Source organism: Ursus arctos, unplaced genomic scaffold (assembly GCF_023065955.2).
Source record: "Ursus arctos isolate Adak ecotype North America unplaced genomic scaffold, UrsArc2.0 scaffold_22, whole genome shotgun sequence".
Lineage (NCBI taxonomy): Eukaryota > Metazoa > Chordata > Mammalia > Carnivora > Ursidae > Ursus > Ursus arctos.
In genome coordinates, this window is record NW_026622897.1 from 20,887,887 (window position 1) to 20,913,655 (window position 25,769).

Consider the following 25,769-nt stretch of genomic DNA (forward strand, 5'->3'; position numbering starts at 1 on the left):
AGGCCCTGCAAGCCTAAAATAGAAGAGAGTGGAGAAGCTTTGCATCTTTCAAAAGAAAGATGTGAGTGCTGCCCCAAGGATTTGAGTTAATGAGATGGCTGCTCTGGGAGAAGAAACAGGAGGTCCCAGAGCTTCTACCTCTGCTGCTGGGCTCACTGATGGTGTCTCTGCCTACAGGTGAATGAGGCCTCTGGGGATGGGGATGGAGAGGATGCCGTTGTGATCCTGGAGAAGACACCGTTTCAGGTGGAGCAGGTGGCCCAGCTCCTGATGGGCAGCCCTGAGCTTCAGTTGCAGTTCTCCAATGACATCTACAGCACCTATCACCTGTTTCCTCCACGGCAGCTGAGTGGTGAGCAAGTGGTGGCTGAGGTGGCTTCATGTGGGGAGAGGGGGTTGGTGGGAAATTAGGGGGTGTGGTGGTTCCTCTGCAAGACTGGTTTGCATATTCTGGTGCAGTAGTTCTCAATGGAAGCAGGAGGGGATTTTGCACCCCGCCTCCCCAGGAGACATCTGGCAAATTCTGAAGACAGTTTTGGTTGTCAGAACTGGGGAGAAGGGGTTGCTCCTAGTACCTAGAGGGTAGAGGCCAGGGATGTTCCTGAATATCCTACAAAGCAGAGAATGGGACTTCATAGCAAAAAAATGTCAACAGTGCTGAGGTTGGTGTAGTATATTTTGGGAAGGGAGTGTGATTCATGCCATAAAACATTTCATCTACTAACTGAATAATAATGATTGTCAACACTTACTAAATTCTTATTATTGTGCTAGCCACCATTCTAAGGATCTTACATGTATTATCATATATAGTACTCAGAGGTAGCCCATTATGACTGGACTTTACAGGTCAGGGAACTGAGGTTTTGAAAGGTTAAGTGACTTGTCCAAGATCACACAGCTAGTAGGTGGCAGAAAAACTAAGATCTTTCAGTAGACAGAGGACTCGCCCACCACGCTGCTGCTGTGGGATGAGTGATGTGTGAGATGCTGCGAAGATCAGTTATTTCCTTGAAGAAACTCACTTTTAGTCAGGGAGACAGTGCGATCGAGGGGGATAGACTTGGGAAGGGCAGGAATTCATGGGCTAAAAGGGAGAGATTTGTTTTGGATTGCCAGGATTTTTTATTTATTAAGGAGAGGAAGAATTTGGGGCGCCTGGGTGACTCAGGTGTCTGCCTTTCAGCTCAGGTCATGGTCTTGGGGTCCTGGGATCAAGCCCTGCATGGGGCTCTCTGCTCAGCAGGGAGTCTGCTTCTCCCTTTCCTTCTGTGCTCTCTCTCTCTCTCTCTCTAGCTCTCTCTCAAATAAATAAAATGTAAAATGAAAGAAGAGGAAGATTTGATTTTATTTATTTCCTTTATTTTGTTTTAGCTTCCGTGTCAAAGGCTAGGCATGATGTGGGCTTTTTCCCTTTAGATGGTTAGGTTTAATAGGCAGCTTTGTTGGAAGCATGAAGGAGACCGGTTGACCTTGAAGGTTCCCTCCAACTAGGAAATTCTGGAATCGACTTTGTGGCACATGGCAGTGTTGTAATATCCTTGTATCTTTTTGTTTCTCCTCTGGCATTTAAGAATAATTTGGCTTTGCAGATACCCTGCCACAGCCCTTTTGATAGGTTTAATGTTTTCTGCACCCGCAAGAAAGGGTGCTATTATTTGTTGTCCTTTGGAAATACATGTGAACACTTGATGTGGAACAAGCAAACCTTTCACGACGGAAGGCAAAAAGCAGCCTGGTCCTCCACTGAAAGCGAGCCCGATTGGGGTTGGAGTTGATGGAAATGGACAGCTGTATTTACTTTCTCACACGCTGACATTTAAGCAAATGTAGCCCTCAACAGGGGGTGGCGGAAGCAGGACAGAAGGCTCTGTAGCCAAACACCACTTGGGGTAGCCCTCAAACTATAGGCTCTGAGGTCATCACTCTGCCACCACCCCTTTCTTTTACCTTCCCCGGTCCCTCTGTCCATGCTCCCCACCCTCAGCCAAAATACAGAAGCTTCTGCTGCCCAGAGAAATGCTGTGGAGCTCACAGCCTTGCCCTCTCCTTTTATTCCCAGTACTTCTGTGATACCGCACACGGGTGGTGGTGGCGGCCACTGCCCCGGCTTTCTATTTTTGTCTTTTTTTTAAGCTAAGCACTGAAAGAGGCAGGAAGTTACCTGCTTACTACAAGTCTTTCTCCCCACTCAGAACCCCAAACGTTTCCTGCCTTTTCCCCAGTACTGCCCACAAGCACCCCCCACCCCCTGGGAGCCTCAGATGTGAGCTTATTGTTTCTGGGGGTCCCTGTCTTTGCATGAGCATTAGTATATGTGCAGTGCATTATACTTTTATTTTCCCTTGCCAAACTAGGCACGGTGGGTGGAAGTCATAAAAATTTGTTTCAGGGCTCAGCCGTCCTCTCTTTCTCACACACCCTATCCCTGGATGATAGTCTGGATCAAGCGTTGGCAGACTTTACTGTAAGGGACCAGGGAGGAAATACTTTACGCTTTATGAGCCATATCAATGGTCTCTTGCACATATTCTTACTTCCTTTTTTTTTTTTTTTTAAATTTTAACAACCGCTTTAGAAATGAAAATGCCACTCTTCGCTTGCTGGATATAGAGAAACAGGCCATGGAGCTCATCTTCTGGCCATAGTTCATTAACCCCCGTTCCAGATTCTTTTCCCACTCAAAGTGTGGTCTGTGGACCAGCCACATGGCTATCATCCTGAGAGCTTGTTAAACATGCCGAATCTCGGACCCTGCTCTGAAGTCAGAATTAGTGTCTGTGTTTAGCAAAACCCCCAGGCAAGTCACATGCACATCAGACTTTGTACTGGTCTTTAAATACCATCTGTGCGCGTTGATGCCTTGTTTCTTTCTCCATCCCTGACCTCTCCAAGGACTCCAGGCTCACTGAAAAAAGCGCCTACTTGACATCTCTCTTTGGAGGTCCTAGGTACCTTCTAGGTAAAATGAGAGATTCAGACACACTAATGACTTTAAAAATACTTAGCACATACTGGATATAGGTGCTATGATTATCCTCGTGTGCGGGGCCCTATGCTGGGTCCTGGAGATTGAGATGAATAAGACACCCGCTCTGCCTGCAGTCTTGTTTGGGGAGGAACACTCCACCAGTTACTATGAAAGAGGGAAGTAAACTCAACAGGGTTTGGTCATTGCCTGGATGTAGGGAACAGAGGTCCTGGAAATTTGGAGCCATGTCAGACCCATTTCCCAGCAACCCAGCCCATAGTAGGTGCTCACTAAATGCTGCTGAAAAATGAACCCCCAAACTGACTCGGCTGTTTTTTCCTGTGGGCCAAGTGTTCCACAACCAGTAGGTGGCGGCATTGCCAAAGTATTCTTGTGGCCGGCTCCTTTGGCCTGTGTGCCGGAGTCTTCTGGGCCCGGCCCCACCTCTCCAATCTCAGAGTCCGAGTCACCAACTCTTAGCACTGCCTGGAGAGGCCTTAAAGCATGGTTCCTACAGCCTCGGCCCCCGAAACCCCGTGCACAGTAGCCATTTTGGGTTTTTCTGCCATCTCTGGGTATTCCTCCAGACATCCTTCCCATAATACTGCTTGCTGAGGGAAGCCCTCCATGCTCCCCCCCCGCCCCCCAGTTTCTGAGCTGACTACTCTCCTGATTTCTTCTGCTATCTCTCCATTCGTTGGCACATTTCTTCTTCTCTTCCAGCCTGAAGGGTTTGCATTCTTCTTTATCCCTCCCAGATTCTCAGCTGACCACAGGAGGCTGCCCCTTAAAGCCACTCATGGCCCCCCACCCTGTTGACTGGATAGAGCGCGCCCAGGCGTCGGAGTTAGGCTCGGATCCTGTCCGAGTGCTGACACTTACTGACTAGCGGAGCGGCCCGAGGCAGTGTCATGCCGTTTCTGAGTTTTAGTGTAGGGCAGAGGTGAAGAGCAAGCCTCGATCAGACGTCATCTGTGCTGGAATCCCGGCTTTGCCGTTTCACCAGCTGTGAAGACTCGGTCCGTTTTCTGTAGTCATTTAACAGAGGCCAAGTGCCTTCTGTGTGTTTGGTGCTGGGCTAGGTGAGCGCATCAGACACTCGCCGTGTCCTTGGAGTTGTAGTGGGGGGACAGAGACAGCCAGCAGACGAGGAAACAAGCGTTTAAGTGGCTGTGAGCAACAGAGGGGCTCCTCGGGCTGGGAGCCGAGACCCGAGATCCACGGGGTGGAAAGGAACCGGCTGTGCAAAGAGCTGGCGAGGGAGGTGGGGGATGTTCAGGCCTGAGGGAACAGCATGTGTCATGGAGGAGGAAAGAGGAACAGAAAGGGGCTGTTTTGTTGGGAGCTTGAGGGGGCAGTTGATGGCTGTGGTGTGCGACACAGATGTAGTTGGGGAAGTCGCTTCAGTTACGTTCTTGTTAGGTTACTAACTGAACATATCTTGGGATGGTTATGAAACAAATGACATAAGGAAATGTTTTAGGGGCGCCTGGGTGGCTCAGTCGTTTAAGGATCCAGCTCTTGATTTCGGCTCAGGTCATGATCTCAGGGTCATGAGATTGAGCCCCACGTCCGGCTGAGATTCTCTCTCCCTCTTCCTCTCCACCCCTTAAAAAAAAAAAAAAGGAAGAAAGAAAACGTTTTAGCCTCTGCCCACAGTGAGGGCTACATCTTACATTGTGACCCAGTACTTGTGAATAAACACACGTGGATATAAGAGAAACAAAAGGTTCACAAAACAATACTTACCCTTACTTTACCGGACACTCGCTAGTATTTTCATCTTAATTCCAGTCTTGTCTGTTCCTTGTAAATGCTGGTCTTAACTTCCTAAATTACTTTCATCATCACTGTCATGGGTTATGACCATGGAAATAAGACATATAAAACACTTAGCACAGTGACTGGCATATGATATATATTTGGTAAGTGTTAATCATTTTCTATTATTGGGTTTCTCCCTTTAAGATTGCATGAGCCTTAAATGGAACAGTATAGATAACATGGGAAAATGCCTGGCCCTGACCACGGGCAGGTTTCCTTTCGTCCCCGCTGTGGCCATGTGGCAAACGTGAGGGCCGAGTCGGCCAGATGGCTGGCTCGTCAGTGCTGCCCCGTCCGTCCATGCAGAGCAGAGCCTGGATCATCTGCTTCTTCAGCTCTCACGCTCTCACGCCCGTGGCCCATCAATGGAGCCCTTTCATTAAGATCTCTGTTCTCTTACCTGGAGGGGGGGGGGAATAGTAGAGAGAGGGGTGTGACTCAGAAATCCAGACCCTGTCTAAAAAGGACAATTGTTTTCCCCAGTGTAGAGCAGGGGTGTGGAATCTCAGGTTCAGAGGAGGAGAAGGCGTCTGTGTGTGAGTGAGGTCAGGGCAGGGAGTCGAGGGAACCTGGGAATCGCATCTTTTTTGGTTGCAGAGAACCCCAGATACTTCAGCTACAGGCACTGTTTTCCTCCCTGGGCTCTTTGCAGAGGCAAGACCAGGACCCCTGATGTCCAGAGTGAAGGCTTGTTTGGAAGGAGCATTTTATTTTTATTTATTTATTTTTTTAAAGATTTTATTTATTTGACAGAGAGACAGCGAGAGAGGGAACACAAGCAGGGGGAGTGGGAGAGGAAGAAGCAGGCTCCCAGCAGAGCATGGAGCCCCATGCGGGGCTCGATCCCAGATCACGCCCTGAGCCAAAGGCAGAAGCTTAACAACTGAGCCACCCAGGCACCCCTGGGGCATTTTAAGAACTAGCCATTCCGGTAAGAGTTTCCTCTGGTAGCATTGTTCACGATAGAAAACACTAGAACAGTCTAGATAGCAACTAACAATAGAGTAGATAAGTAAATGAAGGTGTTTTCCGCACTGGCCGGCTTCCGGGCAGTGACAAGGAATGAACCGCAGCCACGCACAAGAACCTGACCACGTAGAGCAAGAGAAGCAAGACACGGAACACACAGTGTGGTTCCAATTAGATTAAGTTGAAAAACAAGCAAACTAAACAATATACTTCTTAGGGATGCATGCATAAATAATAATAAGACAAACAAAGAAATGATGAATGCCTTATTCAGCAAAGCGATTATCCCTGTAGGGGCAGGGCAGAGAAGACGTCCCTAGTTCCGGTAATTCTGTGTGTCTCGGGCTCCACGCTCCACGCATGGGTGTTCTTTTATTTTAGGTCTTTAAACAGTACCCATTTTATATTTATGTATATATGTGTGTATATATAAAAATATGTATACATGTGTATTCATACACATTTTATATTGTACAGTGTACTGCCCAATTAAAAGTTAAGAAAAAAACCAACAACAACAAACAAAAAAAGTTAAGAAAAACCAGGACGTCCTTAGAAGACCTAAAAATATTCCCCCACTAATTTGTAGGGTCCGGCCTTCATTCTCAAATTTGGTTTCCAGTCACTGTGGCCGAAAGTGTTTGATGAAGGCCTTCTTCCTCTGGGTTTTGGGCATTAGCAGACTTGTATTTCTACATACCACCTTTTTTCTGGTGCAGAGAAGAGGTGGGGCCTGATTCTTTTCTCTCTGGTGGACAAGGGAGCCTGTGCTGTGCTGGGGCCAGCCCTGGCAGAATACGGCAGTGTGGGGAGGTCCTCCAGCTACTGGAGGAGAAGGCTCGGTACCAGGCCTGTGGGCTCCACTCCAGCACATACTGGCACGGGCCCATCACCCCATCCCCTGTGCGTATCCTCTGCAGGCCTCCCACTGCAGCTGAGCTGAAGGACAGGAGTTCTCTGAACAGTGACCAACAGGAAAATACTTGCCAGAAATGTTAGGTCCTGGGCGGGATGTTGAAAGAGCCCCATCGTCTAACATGAGAAACACCCCAGGCTTGCGGCCGGTGGGTGACACCAGGGCAAGTTATGGAATTGCTCTGAAACTCAGTTTCTCTCAATGAAAAATGAGGAATCAGATCGCTGGCTAGCCCACCTCAGTGGGCTTTGGTATCCTATGAGAGCATGGAACCACAGTATCTCAGATTTGAATGGAACTCTAGGGGTTTATTTAGTAATGTGATTTTTAACTAGAACTATTCATCACAAATGCTTACGGAGCTTTCTCGAATACAGAATCTGGACCTACTGAATAGGTCTCTCTGTGGTAGAGCTAGGCCATTCATCAAAGTCATACAGTCACATGGTCAAGTCATCAAATAGTACTGAAAGGCTTATATACATGGCCAGGAACAGGCTTTTGTACCACTCTGCTCCACCCTGGTCCTGCTTTCCAGAAGCAACTACCATGAAGAGAATTTCTGGGGTTAGTGCTTCTGGTAGTTTACTCTAGACCTTTAACTGAAAAATAAGATAATGCAACTCCTTGATTTGTCACATTTTGACCTTCTTGGTCCCCCACAGTGGAGATAGAAAGGTTTAGCTCCTTTATACCTTTCTCACCCTCCCTCCCCTCTCCTTCCAATTTTTTATGTTTATGTTATTATTTTTAGGGTTTTTAAAAATTGCCTTTGGAATCCTAAATACAATGAAACCTTTAGCCCTTGATCCCTCTCCTTGGGTTTGACACTCTGTCAGTTAAGAATATCTGTCCGTGCCTCTAGCCTTTTCTTGTTTTGCTGTCTCCCAACTTCTCTGTCAGCCGTGCTTGTGTTTCACATTGTTATGGTATGTTCCGTTGCATGATTGTAATCAGGTCTTGTGTGCTTTGTCTGTATGTAGATTCTGAGCTGCCCACCAGTAAACAGCATTTACATTATGGTGGCCAGAGTAATGTGCACTGCACACTCAGGCAGAGTGCTGGGTTCTAGTTCCTCTCCCACCTGCCCAGTGCTTGAGGCCCCCATGTCCCTGGAAGGAGGATGCCTCTGATGTCAAATGCATGCTCTGTTCTCACATCCCATCAGTTCCTCCAAATCATGCTGCTTTTTAGCTCACTTCATACTTGAACCATTATTTTGTTTTTCCTTTTTCATAAAGTTTCTAGTTGCCTCTTTTTTTAAAATTGTGACTGAAAGAATCCTGAGCCTTTACTCTGTTTTTGAAATTATCCAGCCACTTAGCTTGATAATTCATTACATGATAAGTCCTTCCTTCCTGGAAATACTGTTTCCAGAACACTCTTTCCTGCTGCTCCAATCTGGACAGCTGATTCTTTAGGCATGCTGTATGGCTCTCAACTTGAGACTTTCTGTCACAGCTTTTCGGGGTTAGATCCACTGTTCTCTGGATTCGATGTCTCTCTTGTTTTAGTCTCTGACTTCGCTGAAGCACAGTCTTTAGTACTTCCTCAGAAAGAACACATGAAAGGTAAACCTTGAACCCTTTATTTTGCCCTCACTTTTGATTGATGGTTTGAATGAATACAGAATTTAAATTTCTTTCCCTCAAAACATTAAAGGCACTGATCTGTTGACTTCAGGCATCCATTGTTGTTAACAAGACATCCGATGACGGTTTAATTTTCATTTTCTTACAGTTAACTTGGTTTTTCATTTTCATTCTTTTTTTTTTTTTTTTTTTGCTTTATTAGTTTCCTTCTCTGGAAGCTTATCTTGGTATGCTTTTTATCTTAGATGTACTGAAATATTGTAAGGCTGTGTCAAGGTTCGATTTTTTTTTTCATTCATTGTACTCGGTACTTTTGGACCCTTTGATTTAAAGTCTTATGTCATTCTTCCGCTCTGTACATTTTTTCTGTTATTTCTTTGATAATTTCCTTCCCTCTGTTTCCTTTATTTCCTCTTACTGGAAACCCTATTAGGCATTAGTCTCCTAGAGTGATCCTGTGTATTGCTTCTGTTCTCCTACTTTTCCCATTTATGTCTTTTCTTTTTACAGTCCAGTAGATCGTTGTAACTTTATTTTCCAGACCTTTCTAGTGAAGGTTTTAATTTGGCAATCATATTTTTAATTTTCTTCCCACTGATGCTCTGTTTCATTTTCTTAGCATCTTGCTCTTGCTTTACAGGGTCCAAATTGACTTTCTCTGACACACTAATTAGAATTATTTAAAAAATTATCTCCTGACCCTTCCATGATCTCATTTCCTCTGGAATCTGGTTCTGGTTGTTTATTTTGGTCATTCTTTTTCAGGCTGCTGGTTTTCTCTTAACGTCTGGTGAATGTTAGCTCATATGTGTTTAAAAATGAAGAAGTGGGCTCATGGTCTAGTGAGCTGATGTGGGCTTTGTCCCCCACCCACTGGTAGGTCTATTTCCACAGCAGTCCTCCTGGATGAGTAGCCAGCCCAGTGCTGTGTGGATGGTGAGTGGGCCTTGTTGGCGCTGTTTGATTGGCACACTGGAGGCACCAACACCCACGCTGGACCCCTCACGCTCTCTTATCCACTATAGCTTGTGGGCTGCTTCTTTTTGTATGGCTGTGAGACAAGAATGGTTTTTACCTTTTTAACGGGTTGTTTTTAAAAAACAGAAAAAGCTAAGACGAATATGAAAGAGACAGCATGACCTACAACACCTAAAATATTTACTGTCACACGAGCTTTTTCCAGAAAAGCTTGCCTACCGCTACTCTAGTCCATGGTTTTCTGTCTTTGGAGGACGGCCCCCCTGTTTTCATCTGGCATTAAGTGCCTATCCCTGGGATGAGGGTATGGCATTGGATGGAACCAGTTGGTTCTAGATGTCCTTCAGTTGATCCCAACTTACAGCTTCGCTTCCCTTCCTCTGTACCTGGGTACTTGGAGCCAGCTAGGTATGTACTGTCACGCCAGAGGTCACATAAAGGATCAGCCCATTTGTGCTTAAAAAAAAGACCTTGGGGTGCCTGGGTGGTTCAGTCAGTTAAGTGTCTAAGCTTCAGCTCAAGTCATAATCGTAGGGTCCTGGGATTGAGCTCCATGTCGGGCTCCCTGCTCGGTGGGGAGCCCGTTTCTCCCTCTGCCCCTCCCCCCTCTTTGTGATCTCTCTCTCTTTCTTAAATAAATAAAATATTTTTTTAAAAAACGTTATGTAGCTATGTTCATATATATATAAACTCACTAAAGACTGGGATAGTAAACACCCAAATATTGTTAGTGTTATTTCAATGAAAAGTGTGGGGATTAGACTTCTGAATTATTTGAGAATTTATTCATGTGATGTTTGGATAGATATTTCTTAGGATGTTAACCTCATCACCAAAGAAAACAAAGAAGCAGATGATCAGATTATCCTGGATTGGTGCCTCTGCCTCTTTCCTTCACAGCCTGAATGACCCTTGTTTTGCGGGGCTTGTTAGTTCATCAGCAAGACTGCGTACCCCCAAGATACGTGGGCCCCAAACTGGTGAATTACGTCTGTCTACGGAGCTGCACCTGGGAGATGCTAATGGAGGGCAGAAGCTGTGGAGGGGTGCACACTGGGAGCGGGTGGGTTAGAGTCTGTGGAGGCGGCTGCTCCTGACATTAGCTGGGCTTTGAAATGGAGCCGGGGAAAAGGTGAGTGAACCCACGGGAACCTACTTCTTTGGTTTCATCACTTGAGGCCACCTAAAGATGGCAGATTTCCTTCCTTTTTTTTTTTTTTTTTTTTTTAAGATTTTACTTATTTGAGAGAGAGAGAGAGAGAGAGAGATAACAACAGAGAGTACGGGCGGGGAGGAGAGGGAGAAGCAGACTCCCCACTGAGCAGGGACCCCCCCATACGGGACTCGATCCCAGGACCCTGGGATCATGACCTGAGCCAAAGGCAGACGCTCAACTGACTGAGCCACCCAGGTGTCCCAAGATGGCCGATTTCTGTCTACTTTTCTTCCTGGGTGCTTCGGAGCTCCTGACACCAGGGAGCCAAGCACCTTCTGGGACTTGGAGAAACGGTAGAGTAACAACAAGCAGACATTTCAAGATTGAAAGGCCCCTAACGCCTGGGTAAAATTCTTTACCCAGAATCTGGGTTCTTCCTTTCTCTTGGCAGTCTGATTGGCTCATGCTCTCCTTCCCCTGCCACCTCAGCTCAGGGACCCCTTGCACACTGCCTCCTGTGTCCCCATCGCCTCTCTCCAGCTGAGAGCAGAGGCCCTCTGTTCAGTTCTCCATTTAGACTCACGGCTGCCACGAAGCCGGGAGAAGTCACTGATTCAGAAGCGAGAAGTGAGTAGGTCCTGAGCTACTGAGATGTAGTCACCGCCACAAGACCGGTGTTCTCGTTCTCTCTCTCTCTCCCAGTTGGGGCAAGGTCCCAAGATTCTGTGGCAGTCTTGAGGCTCAAGTCAGCAGAAAAGTCAGCTTACTCAGGACCAGTGGGCGAAGGCGGATTTCCCACAGGATAGCTGGTTCCACTTCATTGCTTGGCTCCGACTGTGGCTGCCAGCCTGTGGCAGCCTGGTTCTCTTGTCCTCTTCTTATCCAGACTTCTTAGTGAGTGATAACCTGAAATTCTGGTAGTCCTGGGCCCCTCTCAGTGGGGGATATACCCTGTGCCTTTGATCTTCTGCCCCCTTCCGACCAGCGCACACAATATGGCAGTGACCATGGATGTTGTGCTGGGACCCGGTCCCTGTGCTCCTCTCTGAGTGAATAAGGAAATGCCTTTAGGCAGGAAGTTGAGAGAGGCGCCATGTTTTGGAACTCCTGAGTGTTCGGTCCAATAGCTTTTGTAGACTGGTCTGCTTAACCCCAGAATAGCTTCTTCCCGTGTGTGGGGATGTGGGGGTCTCTCAGCCCTAAGGGCAGGACTGTCAGTGCATGGCTCCGTTACCTCATTCGGTACCAGTTCTCAGTCCTGTTCAAGTGGAACTTTGTGGAGTGCTGTAAGCTGCACAGCCATTATCCAGCAGCATTTCCCATTCCTAACGGACCACCTCTGATACCACGTAACCAAAGGCTACCCCAGGCAGCCCTGGAGCAGCATCCAGAGTTGCCGAATTTGCTTGTGGGCCGTCGGGTCCTGCCGTACGCCCCTCCTCTCCCTCCCGGGCCTCGGAGACCTGAGGAGGAGGGAAGGAGCCTGTCAGATCCAGGGCCTGGCTAAAATCAGCAGCTGCCTCTCCTCTGCCTCTAATAGCATCTCTGAGCTGTCATGGAGACAGGTAATTAGTGGTTTGAAGGTTTGCTGTGGAGCAGCCAAAGCTTCCAGTAGGATCCTGACCACACCCTTCATCCCTGTTTATTTTTGATCTGGAAGTCTCTTCAGGCCTCCCCTTGAGTACTTGCAGCATCCCTGCAGTGCAGGACACGGACCGCCTCCTCTCCAGCCTCCGGCCTGCTCTCTGGCCACTGTGAGGCTGGGCTGAGGAGAGGGTCACCTCGTCAGGGGAGCTCCCCAAGAGGAGGGAAGAGATTGCAAGTCCCCAGGGGACCCTGCAGCCCCTCCCCCTTGCCAGCCCTTCTGTCCCGGTCCTTTGATGGAGCGCCCTGCCAGCCTCGGTCATCTGCCCCATCACTTGGGTGGCTCTGCTTGGCCCTTGTGGAAGGGAGGTGGGGTGGGCTTCACACGCAGATCATGCTTTGCTGTTGCTTCTCCCCGGCTCTCCTGAGCCCGCACATCTGGGTCAAATAAGTTGAAACTGGCTCATCATAATGAAAGGAGAGCAAAAGCCACAGACTGAGCCATAGAAATTACCTCATCGTGTAGAAGTCATCAGTAACGGCTGGAAAGCAGTCTTGTTTGAACATGTGTATGGGAAGGAGAGCAGACTGTCTGTGGTTTGCATTTTCATGTTTCATGTGCAGCAGCATTTTCCTGGGGATTTGGCTAAGCCAGCTTTGGCAGAGAGCAAGAAAGGCAGCTGCTCTTTCCTCTACATAGCCCTGCCTCCACCTCTGAAAGCAGTTGGGCTCTCGTGTCCAGGTGGAGGACAGGGGGTGAGTGTATTTCTTGGAGAAAGCCTTTCAGGAGACTCTTAAGGGTCTTATGAGGCAGAATGGAGCTGTCCTAGCTGTGGGCATGCCAGGCCGCCCGCCTAAGCTGCAAAGAGAAGGAATCTGTGTATAGGGCCACTGTTCATCTGGAATGCATTGGTGTGACCGTTCCTACAGCCAAAACACCCCTGTGGCCAAAACATCCCTGCGGCCCCAAGCCCCACAAGGGCTGCAAGACCACCACCTAGGTCTCCTCGGACCCCACCACAGGCGTCCTTCCCCGAGAGCCAGCACTGGCATCTTTGGTGGGGAGCAGTGGGGGACGCTACAGCACACATAAGTTGAAACAGCTGTTGTCCCTTAATTGTAAGCGGGATCGTCTTCCGTCCCTGTGTGTGCCCCACCAGAGCCTGTTCTAGCCCAGCATCTGGCTGCAGTGTACCCTGGTGATGAGTACCTCAGTGTGCCCCCAGAGCTGAGGGATGTGTGCCTCTGTCCCCCCCCTCCCCAGGAGGCACGGCAGAGCGCAGCGCTGTCATGGGGTCTCTGCACGCTCTGAGGTACCCCCAGACCTCCCAGTCTGCCGCCCCAATCTCTCTGGCACCTTATTTTGCCCTTTGGGTTTGCTGACAGCTGTTTACGTGTCTTTGGGAAGGGTTGGAACTAATGATGTTTCTCCTGTCTGATCAGGCTGCATTTGGAGAACCCGGCCGGCGGTAGTACAGGTTTCTTAGGGGAAGGTCTGAAAGAACGGCCCTGTGGCATGGGGAAAGCAGTGTTGCATAGAGGAGCCAGACCGGGTTAGATCTCAGCTCCACCCCTTACTGGCTGTGTGGCCTTGGGCAAATTACTTAACCTCTCTGGGGCTTATTTAAGGAGCGGCTTATTTTTCGGCTTTTGATATATTTGTTACGTAAGTGATCCACGTTTGTTTTGGAAAATGTAATAAATGTCCCCCCAAAATTAATTTAGAAGGTTACAATTATATATAACGCCACCACCCAGAGATAACCTTTCAACATCTTGGAATATGTCCTGAATTTGAGACTTTTTTCTGTGCATTCTCATGTGTATGCAGTTGTGCACGTGCACGTGCTCTTTGAAAAATAAAGTGGCATAATATATATTCTGTTCTGTAACCGTATGGTTAGGGCCTAGTATGTGTCGGGCTGTTTTAAGCATTGCACACACAGTATATAAAACAAAGGCTCTGCTCTCAAGGAGCTTACGTCCAGTTGGAGGAGATGAACCATAAAGAAACAAATAGGTCAAGTGGCAATAAACAGGTTAGAGGAAAAAGAAAGGGTTATGCAACATTATTACAGTATTACTAACTATGCTCCCTGTGCTGTATCTTTCCTTTCCGTGACTTATTTATTTTATAACTGGAATAAACTTCTGGTTTTTTTGGTTGTTGGTTTTGTGTTTTAGATTCCACATATAAATGAAATCATATAATATTTGTCTTCCTGTGACTGACTTATTTCACGTAGCACAATAACCTCTAGGTCCCTAGGTGTTGTCACAAGTGGCGAGATCTCGCTCTTTTTGCTGACTGAGTACTACTCCATTGTATATACATACCACATCTTCCTTATCCATTCATCAGTCGGTGGACACTTGGGCTGCTTCCTTCTCTTGGCTTTTGTAAATAATGCTGCCGTAAACATAGGGGTGCATAGGTCTTCTTGAATTAGTGTTTTCGTTTTCTTTGGATAAATACCCAGTATTTGTGGTGACAGATGGTGGTATGGTGACAGATGGTGACTACACTTATCTTGGGGAGTGTTAAGTAATATATAGAATTGTCAAATCGATATATTGTACACCTGAAACCAATACAGCATTGTATGGCAACTGTACTTCAATAAGACATTTTTTCTTTCTCCTTTTTTTTTTTTTTTTTGTTAACATTGTATTTATCTACTTGAGGGGCACCTCGGTGGCTCAGTTGGTTAAGCGACTGCCTTCGGCTTGGGTCATGATGCCGGGGTCCTGGGATTGAGCCCTGTGTCAGGCACCCTGCTCGGCAGGGGAGTCTGCTCCTCCCCCTTCCCCTGCTCATGCTCTCTCCTGCTCACTCAGTCTCTCTCTTTCAAATAAATAAATAAAATCTTTATAAAAAAAAGATTTTATTTATCTACTTGAGAGAGAGCACAAGCTGGGGGAGAGAGAGAGAGGGAGAAGCAGGCTTCCCACTGGGGCTTAACCCCAGGACCTTGAGATCATGACCTGAGCTGAAGTCAGACACTTAACCAACTAAGCCACCCCGGCACGCCCTTGATAATACATTTTTTTTAAAATAAAGCATTATAAGGGAGACAGAAGGAGAGGGACATGGGCTTCCAGTTAAAAGGGGGCATTTTGCCCATCCACTTCCTCTAAAACCCTCACTAAAAATGACATTAAAGGAATTACCTTACAAAAAATTATGCCGTTGAGACTAGAGAAGGAAGAGGAGACAAGCCTAGGAAATGACCGGGGGAGGAGTGACAGACCCAGCGGATGTGCGGGAGGGAACCTGAGCTGGCAGGTCCCATAAATCCTGTCCCACTGCACACAACTGGTCGCTGCTGCTCTTAGAGATCCAGCCTCTGGAGAGGTTCAAACAGGGTCTAGAGATTCTAGGTGCGGCGGAGGGGGGCTCAGGGTACTGAAAAGTGGAGGGTTAAGTGGAAGTTTACGTAGTCAGTGGTAGATCACCCCGTGCCCTCTCCCGCCAGCTGCTTCTCCTCCTTGTCTCTCAGGATGCTGTCAGCCAGACTTACACCTCCATGTATGATACTGGGAGAGTCATGCGTGGAGAATCTGACCAGCTCGAGAGAGAAGACGAACTCTTGGGGGTTCTGTCATGCAAGGGCATAGCCCGATCATCCTAAAATGAAGCTCCAGGTGAACACATCTATGTCCACAGAATTTCCCATCGGCTTTTTCATGCTCTGCCCTCAAATATGAGTGAGTGGACAGGCAAGGTGACCAGACTTGAGTAAAGTGCCCTGTCTATTGATAAAGAAAGGAAAGAAAAGAAAAGAACTAGGAAGAAACAAAAACCATGCAGGGAGAGGAAATGTGCAAAAACTGCCATTAATGTCCAAGACAGACCATGGTCTATTAGATGCATAAGAGTAAGATGCTGTCCATGAGGAATTTTCTAACAGCTCTTAGAAATTAAATATGTAGCAGAAATGAAAACTTTCATAGAAGAGAAGAAGAAGTTGAAGAAAACTTACTCAAAAGCAGAGCAGCCAGCAGAACATGAGGAGAGAAAAGAAAAGTGGAAGTAGAAGATGGATGTCCCAGTAGGTGTTCCAGAAAGACAGGGGCGAGGTGGGGGGAAGTAGGGAAGAAAATGACCAAAGAAATAAGATTGTTTCCCAGGACTGAAGAACGTGATTTTTGAGATTGAAAGGGCTCAACAGTTAACCCAGTTCAAGGGATAAGTAGAAACCACTCCAGGACCCATCAAGTTGATTGGGACATTGAGGACAACAAGAAAACAGGTCAGTACAAAGGACTGCGGATCAGAATGACCTCAGGCTTCTCATCAGCAGCATCACAATCTAGAAGATCATGGAGCTTTCAGATTTTGAGGGTCATCGCTTTCCATCGTAGAATTCTTTTACCAAGCTCTTAATTACATATGACGGTAGAATAAAGACATTTTCAGGTGTTCTAGGTCTCTAAATTTTTCTCCCTTGTACCCTAGCTCTGGAAGCAACTTGACTTTCTGCTTTAGCTTGCCTCGATGTGTGGTCCCGGGACCAGGACCAGCGGCAGCCGCTACACATGGAACTTCTTAAAAAGGTGGTTCTGATGTACCGTGAAGTTTGAGAACCACTGCTTTAGTAAATAAAGATGCAGACAGGAAAGAGCGAGACAGTGGACCCAGGAAGCAAAGTAGGGGAGGCAGCCCCAGGATGGTGGTGCACGGAGGTCCCAGGGCACAGCTCCGCACAGCACCTGTTGGAGCGAGTCAGGGGCTCCGGGAGGATACGTTGCTTGTGTTCCTCCTTAGTTTTAACATTAAAAGGAGATTTATATAAACAAAAAGTGGATGGAATTAGTGACAAGTTCACAGAAAAGTGAGCAAATAAAAGACTAACTGCTAACTCCGTATATTGTGCTAAAAAGGAAAAACAGTCCTAGTATTCAGTGGTGCACAGCGTGTAAATCATCACTGTAGTGTTGACGTTGAATACGGACTTATCCACAATTGTAATATAGTTGTTTTGTGAGGACCGGGTTGGGGGGAGTATGTGCGCACACGCGTGTGTGGACATGCTGGTAAAAAAGCTAAATCCTTATCTTCCATAATGGGAAGTTAATAAGTAATAGTAAAAGTGAAAAGGGGGAACAACAACAACAAAAATATGTGTAATTGAGAAGCGTGGAAGTACACAAGCAAAGAAATGGCAAGAAGAATTGAAAGTGGTGTGTGGGGAAGAGCAGGAAGCTTAAAACCAAACTTCACATGACCCTAACCTATGCACCAGCCCTCCTTGAATTAAAAGTAAAAAAGCTTAAAAAAGCATGAGAGGCGGGGAGTCTTTATAAGGAGGATCAGGGAAGTCCTTTTAATGTATAATTGTCCCTTGAGCAGTGCCGGGGTGAGGGGTGCTGATCCCCCATGCCGTTGAAAATCCACTCCCCCCTAAATTAACTCTCCGCTAAAACTCCCCCAGAACTGTACTACTCTCCCCAAACTTAACCCCTCATGGAGTTGAAAATCCACACATAACTTTCAACTCCCCTAAAACTTGATAGCTTCCTGTTGACTGGAAGCCTTGCTGGTGGCATGAGCCATTGATTAACACGTAGTTTGTACGTTGTATGTATCCTCTCCCGTATTCTTACAATGAAATAAGCTGGACAGAAGACAGTGTTATTAAGAAAATCATAACGAAGACAATATACACTTACATTAGGCCAGTACCTTATTGTATTTTTATCGACAAACCTCTGTGTAAGTGAACCCATGCAGTTCAAACCCGTGCCATTCAAAGTTCAGCTGTATCGTATTGTGAATATGATGAGAGATGGATTTTTGAAAGGTTTGACATTGTTCCAAGCTGTTTTTGTTGTGTGTGTGTGTTTTAAGAATACCATAGGAGGGCAGGAGTGGGGTGTTCCTTGCTGTTTCTCTAGCCACAGGGAAAAATTGGGTGGGGAAGGTGCCAGATCCTGCTCACCTTGGATGGGTGGCCCGCTTAAGTCAGTTTGCTGAGTGGAGGTCAGCAGAGGGCACCAGGAAGGTCGTCAAGCCTCATCGGCTGACCCACGGGGTTGGCACCTGGTCCTGAGCCAGACGGAGCTATGGGAACGAGGGCGCCACAGGTTCTTTCTTTGTGAAACGGGGATTGTAATAATATCCACCTCACATTGGTCGTAGGGACTGAATGAGTTAATATACGCATAGGGCTTAGTACAGTGCCTGGTATATCTGTCGGCGGTTAGCTCTGAGGGTCCGGAGGGTATCAACACCCTTTTTTTTTTTAACTTTATTTTGAAAAAAATTTTTCAACCCTACAGAAAAGTTGTAAGAATGGTACAAAGAACTCCCTCCTAAAAGCCTTATAGTTCGAACGCCTGGGTGGCTCAGTCGGTTAAGCGTCTGCCTTCAGTTCGGGTCATGATCCCAGGGTCCTGGGCTCCTTGCCCAGTGGGGAATCTGCTTCTCCCTCTGCCTGCAGCTCCCCCTGCTTGTGCTTGTTTGCGCACTCTCTTTCTGACAAATAAATAGATAAAATCTTAAAAAAAAAAAAAAAAAGCCCTACTGTTAACATTTTGCCACATTTGCCTTTTCTCTCTCCACATATACATATAATATTTCGTTACTACTGTTATTACTGAAAAGTAAGTTGCAGACATCATACCCTTCCTTGCAAAGCGCTGCAGTGTGTGTTTCCTAGGAACCAGAGTAAAGTGATCAATTTTCGGAAATTTCACATTTATACAAAGCTAGTTTGTAATGTCAAGACCGTTATTGTTCCGATACCATCTTTCCAGCACGACTCCCCTCCCTCGTCCAGGATCCAGTCCAGTCTATAGCGTCCTTTAATGCAGAGCAGTCCTTCTGTCTTTGTTTTCTCTGACTTTGACCCTTTTGGAGGGTTGTAAGGCCGCTTGTATAGAATGTCCCTGGATTGGGGCTGGCTGACACTTCCTTGTGATTAGATTCAGAGCACGCATTTTTGGCTAGAGTAGCATGGCACATCCCTCCAGAGGCATTTGATGTCGGTGTGTCCCATTTGGAGTGATGTTAACTCTGGTCACCTGGTCCCTTTGTCATTAATAAGTAATCTATGGAGAGGTATTTTTGAGGTGTGGACACCTGTTCCCCAACATATTTTACCTGGTGGTTTGAGCATTTGGGGGCATTAACACTTGACCAAAATTCTCATGAGGTTCACTCGCAGGTCAGCATCTTGAGTTGGCATTTAGGTAGGCACCAGTGTTTGCTTTTACCTGCCAATGAGAAACTTAGCATTGGAAGACATATTGATTTTTATCCGAGAGATTTTATTCAGCATTGGTTCAAAATTGCCCTTCCTGGGTTTAATGTCTAAAAGGCCAGATTCATTTATCCATTTGTTCTGTATTTGTTGAGTGCCTTCTGTAGGCCAAGTGCTATTCCAGGTGCTGGGGATAAAATTGATTTTAAAACTTTTTTTTAAAGATTTTTATTTATTTATTAGAGAGAGCATGAGCGGGAGTGGGAGGCAGAGGAAGAAGCAGGCTCCCGGCTGAGCATGGAGCCTGATGCAGGACTCGATCCCAGGAGTCTGAGATCATGAGCTGAGCTGAAGGCAGACGCTTAACCAACTGAGCCACCCAGGGGCCCCTAAAAAGCTTTTTAAAGGTAGAGAAAAACCCTTGTCCTCCTGGAAGGTACATTCTAATGGGGGAATCAGACAATAAATCTCTACTCTGTTGTCAGGTAGGGAGGAGTGAGGAAAAAGCAAGCCAGCGAGCAAGACAGGCAGCGACGCAGGAAGAGGAGTTTCTTAAGCTGGGCTGTCGGAGAGCTGTGCTGTTGACTCAGGTCGGGAGGCCTGCCGGGCAGTGGGAGCAGCTAGTCAGAGGTCTAGAGATGGGATGTGAGTTAGTGGGACTGACTGTAAGAAGGTCCATGTGGCTCAGGCAGAGACATCAAGGGGGAGATGGTGGTCAGTGAGCTTGGAGAGGGCTGGGGCAAGGTGGCCCAGGGTTGTGTAGACCATGCAGGAAGCCAGGGGAGTGGTCCAGGTTTGAGGGGGGCAGCGCCTCAGGAGGCACGGAAGCCAGCCCTCACCCCTGATGCCAGTGTGTGAGGCTGCCCTGCCCCTGCCCTCGACTTCTGATGGTGGTCTGACACAGACTGGATGCTGAGGAGTAGATTGGCTTTCGGGGGCCCAGGGTCCACCAGTGGGGCTTCTGCATCCAGGCCGGAGTTTCTCAGAAAAGGAAGAAAGATGACAGGAAGTGAGCATTTGGAAACTGTGTTTTTGTGTTTTCCCTGCCACTGAGAGGGAAGGCAGGAGGGGGCTGGCCTGGGGAGGCCCTTGCTTCCCAGCACCCTGGGTGGCTGGGCAGTCTTTGACAAGTCTTGGCAGACGGGCATGCACGCGGGCCCCGTGGCTTTCTGATCTGGAACAGCCAGGGAGCCCAAGGCCGTGAGCCCAGGGCTGTGTGTTCTTGGCCAGCGGGACAGGCTGTTCTCCAGTGTGCACGCTGCCTTTGTCCCCAGCCTTCTCCCCCATAGCGAGGGAGCGCCATCGCTCACAGCTTTGCCAGCCCGGGCTACCAGAGTAACCGCAAACACAACAACAACGAGAGCTAGCATGCGAAGAGCACGTTTCTGTGTGGGGGGCACTTTCTAAAGGCTTCCCATCTACTGCTCACTGACTTCTCGCCGTGTCCAGGTCACGTAGCTGCAAAGTGCAGATTTGAACCCAGGCTGACTGGCAGCAGAATCTGTTCTTCTCTGCCCAGCCGTACTTTGATAAGGGATTTATCTAGAGCCCGCTGCAAGTCAGGGTGATGCCAGTGGGTCTGTTGGTGGCGTTCTCTTGCCTCTTGAGTTCTTGGCGCACTTGACCACTAGCCTGTCACCCAGGGCTCTTAGGGAGCGAGGAGGGAGGATCTCTTTGCTGCTGCCCAGAGGGTTGTGAGGAGGCCTCTGTGACCCTTTTAGGGTCAGACCCAGAGATTCCCAGGAAGTGGGGTGACAGGGTGCCTCCAGTGGTCCAGATAATGTGTTTTATTTAATGTTGGTGACAACTCCATGGGACAGATTTTATTCACTCTTTAACAGATGAGGAAACCGGGGACTCTGAGGGGTTATATGCCCAAGGTCACACAGGAAGGGGAGAGCGTCCTGTCAGCTCACGTCCAGAGCTTGTGTCTTTGCGCTGTGCTGCTCTGCCGCCCAGAGCCGATGGACCAGGGCCTTTGAGCCTTCCCGAAGTTGTTTGCCTGGTGTAGCACCTCGGGCCTTCTCCACTGGGCTGTTGGAGTAATATGGGGCCAGCAGGCAGGTGGTGGAAGAGCCCCAGCTTTAGGGGAAGGAGACCCCAGGTCCAGTGTGGCCTCTGCCACACCTCACGGCATGACATCGGGTGTGTCCTGACTCCTGTGAACCCTTTCGTTCACCTGTGAAATGGGGATTCGAGGCACCTACATCCTTAGACCAAGTACGAAAGTAGAGGTTGGTGGTTCTTAGCTGGGCCTGCAGGTTTGTAGGTGAATGCGGGAATTTCCAGGAGTGTTAAAGTGTGCCTGCCGGGCTTTCCTGGGGTTTTAGAATACCATTTTCCTTTCCTGCTCTTAACATCTATGTTGAAGCACTACGTATGAAAAATGATAACAGTTGTAGCAGATGTTATTAGAAACAGGGAAAAGGATTTAACCAAAACCAGGTGGTGTTGGACCAGGACCCTAGCCTAGAGTCTGTTTGGGGAAAACTACAAGATTTCCTGTTGATGCAAACAGCGGTTCTCAACTGGGGGCGATTTCGTCCCCCCAGGGGACACTTGGCAATGTCTGGAGGCGTTTTTGGTTGTCACAGCTGGAAAGAGGGTTTTACTAACATCCTGGTAGAAGCCTGCAATCCTGCTAATAAACATCTTCAATGCACGGGACAGCCCCTCCGACAAAGAAGTATCTGGGCCAAAATGTCAGTGGTGCCAAGGTTGAGACGGGCGATTAAAAATAGCCAGCACTGACACTGTATTTGCTTTGGGTCAGACGTTGTTCTAAGTGCTTCACAGGTATTAACTTGTTTAATCCTCCCAGCTCTGGGGCATCAGGAGCTATTGTTATCCTCAGTTGACAGACTGGGAAGTCAGGGCTTGGAAAGGTTAAAGAACTGGGCCGGGGTCAGAGTGCCAAGGAAGGAACAGGCAGAGCCAGGACTCGAACTCACAGAGTCCAGTTCTGGAGTCCGTGCCTTTACCCACTGTGATGTGCCCCGCTGAGCTACGCCCCACTGCTTTGCAGGAGGGGAGGCCACTTACCTTTAAGTCAGATTTTCAGCTTTGGGTCCAAAAAGCCACATACGAAGAAATTTGTTATGTGACAAGTGTCCAAAACCTTTCATTCCTGTGCCAAGAACATAGAGAGGGAAGGGCCCAGTGACCTACCAGCGAAAACCCTGTGACTAACAGATGCTGAGTGTGATTCACCTCATGAGTTGCCCAGCATGAGGCGCGTCGTGGGAGGGGATTCCAGGTGACTGTAACCTCTTAGTCTTTGGCTCCGTTCACTGGGGACTCAGAGATGGGCTTGGGGTCACCACACTGTGCTGGGGACCAGAGTGCGACAGGCCTGTGCAGAGAGCACGCCTAACGTTGCGGTCCCGGGCTGTGTTTGTCATTGCAGACGTAAAGACCACCGTGGTTTACCCCGCCACAGAGAAGCACCTGCAGAAGTACCTGCGCCAGGACCTCCGCCTGGTCCGGGAGACGGGAAGCGATTACAAGAACATCACCTTACCCCACCTGGAGTCCCAGAGCCTCAGCATCCAGGTGACTGGCCCAGGGGATACGGACACGGAGTGCTCCCTGTGGCCGGTGGATCTCTCTCGGGGCTCTGTCAGGGGCCAGGTTTGGGGTCGAGCAGAGAGCCCAGTGGAAAGCTTGCCCTCGTGGGGCTTATGTACTTCCTGGGGCAGGGGTCAGCACACAAATGTGGAAGTAACTGTCAAGATGGGAGAGATTGAGTGGCCCAGGGGGAGCTCTGGGCTGAGGTGGTCACTCTTTTATCCAGGGTGGTCAGAGAAGGCTTCACTGAGAAGGGAATTGACCCTGGTCGTGGGCGTGCCACTGAGGCTCTGTGGGCCTCTCAGAGCAGCCCCTAGGCTTTTGAGGAATTTGTGTCTCCAGCAGCACCGATGCCGTCTCAGAGGGGCTCTGCCCTCACCTGGATCGGTGAATGGGTCAAGACCGATGCCAGGGTCTCCCCCCTACCCTAGTCGAGACTTTTATTCCCAGTTCCGCCTCTGGGAGTCAAAGCCCAGAGTAGAGACTTCATTCACTCGTTCCCCTTGCATTCGCTCCCCAGAGGGCAGGGTCCTGATGGCCCCGGCGGCTCAGTGCAGGACTCTTCGCTCAGGGGCTAATGTGAGGTTTGGCAGTGTCTTCAGCCACTAGAGCAGATGCAAGGCCACTTAGCTTAGAGATCCCGACTCCTCCTTGGGCCGAGGCCCAGTGCCAACCAGAGCCTGTGCCCGAAATTGGCCCCGAGTGAATGCTCAGCATTAAATATGATGGATGAGGCGTTTCCTTGCTCACTCACTGGCTCTCACCATCTCCGACTCTCCGTCACTCCCCCTTGTTCTCTGAGCGCTTCGCACCCACTGGCCCCAGGATTCAGGTCGTGGTAGTGGCGGGCACTCACATACAGGACACTCGGAACCATTTCCCCCAGGCCAGAAGGCCCCCCCGCCGTGGGGGCCCTGCCAGCTCCGTTGCACTTGGGAGAAGCAAGGGCACGGTGGTTGGCGGGTGCGCAGGAGGCCCTGTGTGCCGACAGCCCGCTTTCCCACGGGGGCAGACCCTGCCAGCTGTTAGCCCTGGCCCCCTGGGCCGTATTTGCACCAGTTCCGCTGGCTCAAGCTGGCAAGTGTGCAGTCCCTGCACGTGCTCTGTCTTCTAAGTGGAAAGGAGAGCTGTGTCCCTCTTCCTAGAAAGAGCTGCTGCTCTCCAGTGTCCTAGAGGGATCTCCTGCAATATATGTTCTGTGGCACTGACTGCACAAGTATGGGTCCAAAAGAGGACGCTCTTCAAGTTGGTGTGAGTGGTATATACCTTCTTATACACTGCTGTCTAGTTCCTCTTGGAAAATAATACAAAATTCCACTACTCTCCCAAGCTCTGTTTGACCCAAGCATTCATGCGTTTTTTTTCTTGACTAATAGTTAAGTTTACAAGCACTCGGCTCAACTGACAACAGTTATTTGACAATATTTGTTGAGCATCTACTGTGTCCCGGGCCATGTGCTAGGCTCTGGAGGGTCACCAAGGTAAACACTTGCAGTGCCCCCAGAGTCCTAGAGGGGAGACAGCCGTGGAGTCTGACCAGTGCAATATGATGGGATAAGTACTATCCCGCAGGTGGTGTGTATACGAAGTTCAGTGGTGACATGGGGGGGGGGGTGATCAGCTCGGACAGTGGGGGACTTCCCGGAGGAAGGGATTGTCCAGTTGGGTTTTCAGGGACAAACAGAAGTTTGCTGGTGGACAAGTCAGAGAAGGGCATTCCAGGCAGAGGGAAAAGCGTGTGCAGAGACACAGAGGCCTGGAGGATTGGCAGGAGACAACAGGAGGAGGCGGGCAGGGGCCAGGAGCAGGCGGGTGCACCTTGTCGGGAGACCAGGAGCTCCCAAACCTTGCTGATCATCGGATTGTCTGGGGAGATTTTTAAAAATACAGAGCATGGGGCCCTACTCCCCGTCTCCTAAATCAGAATGTGCAGGGAGTTGAGGTGGGAAATCTGTGGTTTTTTTTTTTAATCTCTGTTTCTAGTAATCATCAAATTTCAGAACAGTTTCCATAGGCACTGAGGGTCCCCTAAACGGTTTTCAGCATATGTATTCCGTGAGATTTAAAGAATTGGAGTCTAGCGAGTGTGGAAGCAGGAAGGCTCTAAGGGCCAGCATGGGTCTAGACCGAGGCCGAGGCAGTGGGGAAGGCTTCAGCAATGATTTGAGAAGCAGGGCTCGAAGGTGGCAGATTTGGAGAGGCAAGCGAAGAGTCTGGGGTGGGCCCAGGTCCCGCGTGGGTGGTCGTGCATAGGTCGTGGGGTCATCAACTAGGACGAGGGACGTGGACAGTAGAGAGGGCTTATGTGGGAGACAGTTTAATTTAGGACTTGTGAGCACTCGCCAGGTGCCAGGGACGGTTCCAGTATTCTCTACGGTGTGCCTCACGTCACTGAACCTCGGCGGCTCTTTGGAGATGGGATTCACAGCCGGCAGCGTCACCCTGGCACCTGCGCTATCAGCCGACTACGCTATTTGGCTCCTCAGATTTGAGGTGCTTGTTAACTCCTCACTAAATGATGCCTTTCGACCTCTGGGTCCCGAGCGGTAGGGACCATCAGGCGAAACCTGTTGGGCTGTGAGTCATCAGGTTCAGTGTCAGCCAGGGTTTGGATTCTTACTTGCTGTCTCAGAGCAGTGTGAGCCCTGCACTTCTGAACCCAGCCCCCTGCCTGCAGAATGTGACTGGGGTCCCAGTGGGGATTGAGAGAAGTGCCATAGATCACATCCTTCCTGTTGATCCCAGCATGCACCGGGCCCCGGAAGGGTAGCTGCCCTTGAGTGCACGTGCAGGGCCCATTCCAGGGCTGGGGCCAGGGGAGTGCAGAGCTGAGACCGCTGGGCAGGTGGGCAGGTGAAGGGTGGCCAGGAGGAGAGCGGCCAGCAGGTGGGTGAGCAGAAAAGCAGGAGGAGAGTGAACGGGGAGTGAGATATCCCAAGGGAGGAGAGTTGCCAGTGTCACCTACTGAAGGAAGCTGTGCCAGCTGCGTTCCAGAAGCCAGAGCTGG

General features: G+C 48.9%; 1 protein-coding gene across 5 annotated transcripts in view; it reads left to right on the plus strand.

Annotated features, from left to right (window-relative positions):
• The window catches only part of DCPS (decapping enzyme, scavenger), a 40,810-nt gene that overhangs the window by 1,231 nt on the left and 13,810 nt on the right, over positions 1-25,769 (plus strand). For all 5 annotated transcript variants that reach the window (XR_008960865.1, XR_008960866.1, XR_008960867.1 and 2 more), the window contains exons 2-3: positions 178-352; positions 22,602-22,747. Coding sequence is in view for 1 of the 5 variants with exons in the window: in XM_026505432.4 (XP_026361217.2) it covers positions 178-352; positions 22,602-22,747 (321 nt within the window). In the remaining 4 variants the exon portion in view is untranslated. The remainder of the gene's footprint in view (positions 1-177; positions 353-22,601; positions 22,748-25,769) is intronic.